At 44.5% G+C, this 5,222-nt stretch overlaps 1 protein-coding gene across 2 annotated transcripts; it reads left to right on the top strand.

The window, feature by feature from the left end:
* The first annotated feature begins 706 nt into the window (after positions 1-706).
* On the top strand, positions 707-4,518 carry irx5a (iroquois homeobox 5a). Of its 2 annotated transcripts, none has more exons than XM_058629061.1 (3): positions 707-1,399; positions 2,339-2,744; positions 3,487-4,518. In XM_058629061.1, exons 1-3 carry the CDS (start codon positions 1,142-1,144, stop codon positions 4,197-4,199), a joined length of 1,377 nt encoding a protein of 458 aa, XP_058485044.1. In that variant the 5' UTR covers positions 707-1,141; the 3' UTR covers positions 4,200-4,518. The 2 variants fall into 2 exon arrangements, with proteins under 2 accessions (XP_058485044.1, XP_058485045.1); XM_058629062.1 differs by having other exon boundaries at positions 709-1,384.
* The last annotated feature ends 704 nt before the right edge of the window (positions 4,519-5,222 follow it).

Here is a 5,222-nt window from a genome sequence, read left to right as displayed (position 1 = left end):
ACAAACAGTAGCCTGTACTCTCTCTCTCTCTTTCTCTCTGCGCCATCCTAACTTTTACTTTCCCGCTGTCATGTGTCTCACCGATGCAACATTCGCCCGGTGTTAGAAAGTCGACGTGCGTAAACATGGCAGCAATCCACCTGAAAAGTCCCAGTGCGGATTTTAACACACGGCGCACGGAGACCACGGAGCACCAGTCTGTTGGTTTTACGCACACGTTTAAAATGACGATATATTTTTTTTTACGCACAAAGAAAAAAAACAAAAACAAAAAAAAACCCGAGAGCGCACAGCAATGGCGCGCCCTTTTTTTCTTTAATTCCTGCCTGTATCTTGCAAGCCCATATCCTGGCACATGCCCGCCGATTTGTTATTGATCAAGTGTGAAAGTGACGGCTTCCTATTTGAGAGAAGAGAAGAAGAAGAAGAAGAAGAAAGTTGGAAGTTGACAGACTCGCATGATGTCGCCATCAAAAGGCGGACTGCCAGGCGCACTTGAGACTCACTGCAACGAGTCTTGTTAAAGAGGAAAAAAAATAGAGAAATAGAGAATGAGGATTGTTAGTTAACGCGAGAGAAGGGAGGGTGTGTGTGTGTGTGTGAGAGAGAGAGAGAGAGAGAGAGAGAGAGAGAGAGAGAGAGAGAGAGAGAGAGAGAGAGCATGGCTCTGGGCTGTGGTTATCCAACATAAGCTTGCCTTTTCCTTCGGTGACTACACCCCGGGAGGAGGAGCGTATAGCGTGCAGCGTAATAGGCGTCAGGATCCTCAATTTCCAACTTAGCATCTTGGCAGGACATTTTCCCAAGCAAAAGCCCCCGTCAGACTGGTAAAAAAAAACTTCTGCGCGGGCATGAGAGCGACGCTGCCATAAGGAAGAACCAGAAAAACAAAACGAGACTAAACATCCGACGGGCAGTGACTGACGGGCTGACAGCGAGCAAAATATTCCATCCAAAATTAAAGCCGAGTTTTATTTGGTCACTCGTACTTTTTTTTTTGTTTTTCCGCCAGTGTCATTTAGAGAGGGGGACAGACAGCGGGTCTGCATACACTCGGCTCTATGCGCCCCGAAAGCAGCGCATGAGAAAATAAAGGGGGAAAGTGCGCAAGTTAAGTGGCTTATTCTCTGCGGGCTTCAGCATGGCGTATCCTCAGGGCTACTTGTACCAGCCGTCCGCTTCTCTAGCCCTGTATTCGTGTCCTGCGTACAGCACCAGCGTTATATCCGGACCCCGAACCGAGGAACTTGGGAGATCCTCCTCGGGATCTGCTTTTGCGCCCTATGCCGGATCTACTGCGTTCACCAGCGCCTCGCCAGGCTACAACTCCCACTTACCATACAGTGCAGACGCGGCGGCAGCTGCCACATTCACCTCGTACGTGGTGAGTAAACTAAAGGTGATTATTCAACATAATGGGATGTAAAAAAAAGTGGGGGATATGAGCTCGTTATTGCAGCCGTTAAGTGTCCGCTTCGTTCTGCGAGTCCAGCGAATACAGGGAGAAATGTGCGTCACTGCTGAGCGCATGGATAAAACATTATAGAATGGCAGATCCTTAAAACGTGTCGTTGAGAAAACACAGAAATTATTTAACTGAGTAATGTGACATTGAGTGTTCGTTGGCAACTGCTTTATTTTCATACAAATGAGTGGACAGTGGCTTGCGCGCGACTAGTGCCCCGCAGAAAAGATGATTTAGGTCACTGCGTGTTTTTATCTCTTATACTTTTATAGGTGGTGCCAGTTGTGAAAGTTAAATTCGGCAACTTTTGAAAAAAAAATTATAATAATACACATAATAACTTTAATTTGCTTGTGTGCAGTGGCTGATCTCACTGCAGCTCAAACACTGCGACTGCTTCTGCGAGCCCAGAGTTTCCACAAAGACTGATCGCGTTAGAATAAGCAGAGAAACACACAATGCAAGGCCCATCGTGCTTTATTATGGAGATACGTTATCATCATTATTATTATTATTATTATTATTATAAGAGCGAACTGTACTATTTAAAGGCCTGCATGATGTGTACGCAGCTGCAGCCTGGTAGATATCAAACAAATATGAATATAAAATAAAATAACAATAGCCTATTTCCAATATCTAATCAAGTTCAAACAAACTCCAATAGCATTCACGTCGAAGTGGTGTCTGATTAAAGCCAGTGCATGTGTGTGTGTTTGTGTACATGTGTGCGCGCGAGCACGCGCGTGCGCGTACCCATGTGTGCGTGTTTGTCAGTTTGTTTTTTCCTAACTAAGCGCTTTATAAAACACAGGCGACTTAACTTTACCGTACTTTTCTTCTTATTAATATTATTTGTATTTTTTATGACAGAGTTCTCCTTATGACCACACCACGGGCATGGCCGGCTCGATAGGATACCATCCTTACGCAACGCCCTTGGGCACCTATCCTTACGGTGACCCAGCGTACCGTAAAAATGCAACCCGGGACGCCACGGCCACCCTGAAGGCCTGGCTCAACGAGCACCGCAAGAACCCTTATCCGACAAAGGGCGAGAAGATCATGCTGGCCATCATCACCAAAATGACCCTCACCCAGGTGTCCACCTGGTTCGCCAACGCCAGGAGGAGACTAAAGAAGGAGAACAAGATGACCTGGACTCCCCGGAACCGCAGCGAGGACGAGGAGGAGGACGAGAACATCGATTTGGAGAAAAACGACGACGACGAGCCAAGCAAGCCCACGGACAAGGGGGAATCCACAGACACGGAAGCAGGTCGGTGGTGCAGAAAAAAATGAGAGAAAAAAAAAAAAAAAAGAGAATCATCAATTTTTCATCGCAGTCGTTTCCACTCAGAGTGCAAAATTGATTGCTGCTTAATGGTGGTGTATTATTTATAATGGGACAATTGCTTTAAATAATAATCACCTTGAACTCCCCTCGTTTGACTTCTCAGGAGCAGAAATTGCTGGTGACGCAAAGTGTTTAGCAGCCAATTTATCTTTAAGTGCATAATAAGGATACAGCTGGTGGTGGTGGGCAAGACGGCGAAAAAAGACTGTGATTTGTATGATAATTATAACCGCTGCTGAATCCTGATTATAACACATAATTATATGGAAATATATGGAATGCTATGAAAATATGGTGAAGATTTTTTTTTTGTTGTTACTTAAAAATCACCACCTCAGTGTGTGTGTGTGTGTGTGTGTGTGTGGGTTGAGTTTAATTTGAAGCACATTGTCACTGCTTGTGGAGCATTGTTTATAATCGAGAAAATAAGCTCATCCACTTTGTGAGGCTGGTAAATATCTTCTTCAGGTTAACACACACACACACACACAGAGAGAGAGAGAGTTTTTGGAGGAAATGTGCATAAGTAGTGTGATTATTTATATAGATCCGACTTCATTTTTGCTCTGGTGTGCACTTGCCTCACCATTACCTAAAACATGTGTTCCAGCGGTTTAATGTTGGACTTATTTGGCAGTAATTCTGTTCTTTATTTGTGCTTTAGATCATAAACTGCTGAACCCGGGGGACATGGGCTGTGACAGATTTAAAGAGGAGAGCCATGGCAAAGACACGGACCCCCTTCTCAGCGACTCGGAGTTACAAGAGCAAGAGGAGCGGACTACAGACTTGCTGCCGGATTCCGCAAAACCAACCACTTCTTCCCCCTCCACGTTGCCCCGGGGGAACCAGACCGTTGCGCAACAAGACAAGCCGTCAGATTTGAGCCATGCACCGAGTTCGGTGACCAGCAACGTGACCTCTGTTATCCACTCGCCCCCTTCAGCCCCTAAACCCAAACTCTGGTCCCTGGCGGAGATCGCCACGTCCTCGGACAGGTGTAAAAGCAGCAGCAGCGACGCGCCACAGGCTTGTCCCGGCTTGGGCCACAGCGCAGTCATGAGCACCAACGCGTCTCCATCACGGTCCTCCCCACAGTGTCCGCTCCCCAACAGCACTGTCCTGTCCAGGCCGCTGTACTACACCTCCCCTTTCTATCCCGGCTACACGAACTATGGCGGCAGCTTTGGACACCTTCACAGTAACCACGGCTCGGTCACCACGGGCTCCACGGCACATTTCAATGGATTAAACCAGACTGTGTTAAATAGAGCAGAGGCTTTGGTAAGAGAGAGCCAGAAAGTCAGAGGCCAAACGCAGGTAGATCTTTGTAAAGACTCCTCTTATGAACTAAAGAAAGGTATGTCAAACATTTAATACCTGATTATTTTCCACTCACTCGGACTTCTATTTATTTTGTGTGGTTACATTTTAAGAAAAGAGAAAGAAGAAGACGAAAAGAAAAGAATGACGAAGCAGATTCTAAGAACAGTTATTTTCTGAGTAAATGCTTATCCTCAAATTTTTAGTGTCTGGATTAATGGTTAATCCGAAAAATGTTACAAGAAATGGTCTTAATCGCTGCAGCCGCCTGAGTCTATTTGTATTAAAGACTAACATGTATATTTAATGTAGCAATTTTGTATTTAAAATGGACAATACACTATCTTTGAAGTAAATTATGGATAAAAAAGTATATGCTTGTGCAGAGATTATTTTCTTTGGTGGGGAAGCAGCTGGAATTACTTGATAACTGTGACCGTGCTTCCAAAGTGTCTCAAAGCCAATTGATCTATACGAGGTCTGTTTCAGTAGTAATTATTATTTCTCTTAACTAATATGATGGAGAAAGAAGCCACATTCAGGAAAAACATGCTGGCAATATTGGAAACAACACAGAGGAATATGTTGGTCTGTGATTTATCATTTGACCTTTTTTTCAGGGCCTAGTTTTATCATCATCTTTATTATCATTATTATTATTATTATTATTAGTATAATTATTATTATTTTCTCGGAGGCTCAGCCATTTAACCCAATTACCTATGGTGTTTTAATGCAGAGCCATCAGCTGGTGAACTCCGGTAATGAGCTCGATTTTATGCCAAATTTAGACTTCATTACTATTTTCCAAGGCGTTGCAAAGCTGTTAAAGGGGACGCGGCCATGCATTGAGAACATACTGCTCTATTATCTATATCATTAATGGAGTGTCCTTAATGGCGCGTTAGATGTGAAACATTGCTGTTTTTGGAAGAAAAGGGAGATTGCTGTGATGCACAGTCCGTCAGACAGACACTACACTGTGCAGCCGGTAGTCAGGCACTGTCCTCTATCTCTCTTCCAACTTCTGCAGGTAGGTGTCACACTTGCTCCTAATTTCAGAGGGACCCTTTTGTT

Source organism: Solea solea, chromosome 5 (assembly GCF_958295425.1).
Source record: "Solea solea chromosome 5, fSolSol10.1, whole genome shotgun sequence".
NCBI classification, from domain to species: domain Eukaryota; kingdom Metazoa; phylum Chordata; class Actinopteri; order Pleuronectiformes; family Soleidae; genus Solea; species Solea solea.
Note: the sequence above shows the minus strand (reverse complement) of the source record. Positions and strands in the feature narration are given on the sequence as shown.

Excerpts from the sequence above, each read along its gene's own strand:
- irx5a (XM_058629061.1), top strand. The coding sequence starts at position 1,142 with ATGGCGTATCCTCAGGGCTACTTGTACCAGCCGTCCGCTTCTCTAGCC. Across the intron at positions 1,400-2,338 it reads ACGTGGTGAGTAAACTAAAG|AGTTCTCCTTATGACCACAC; the intron begins GTGATTATTCAA and ends TTTTTATGACAG. Across the intron at positions 2,745-3,486 it reads ATCCACAGACACGGAAGCAG|ATCATAAACTGCTGAACCCG; the intron begins GTCGGTGGTGCA and ends TTTGTGCTTTAG.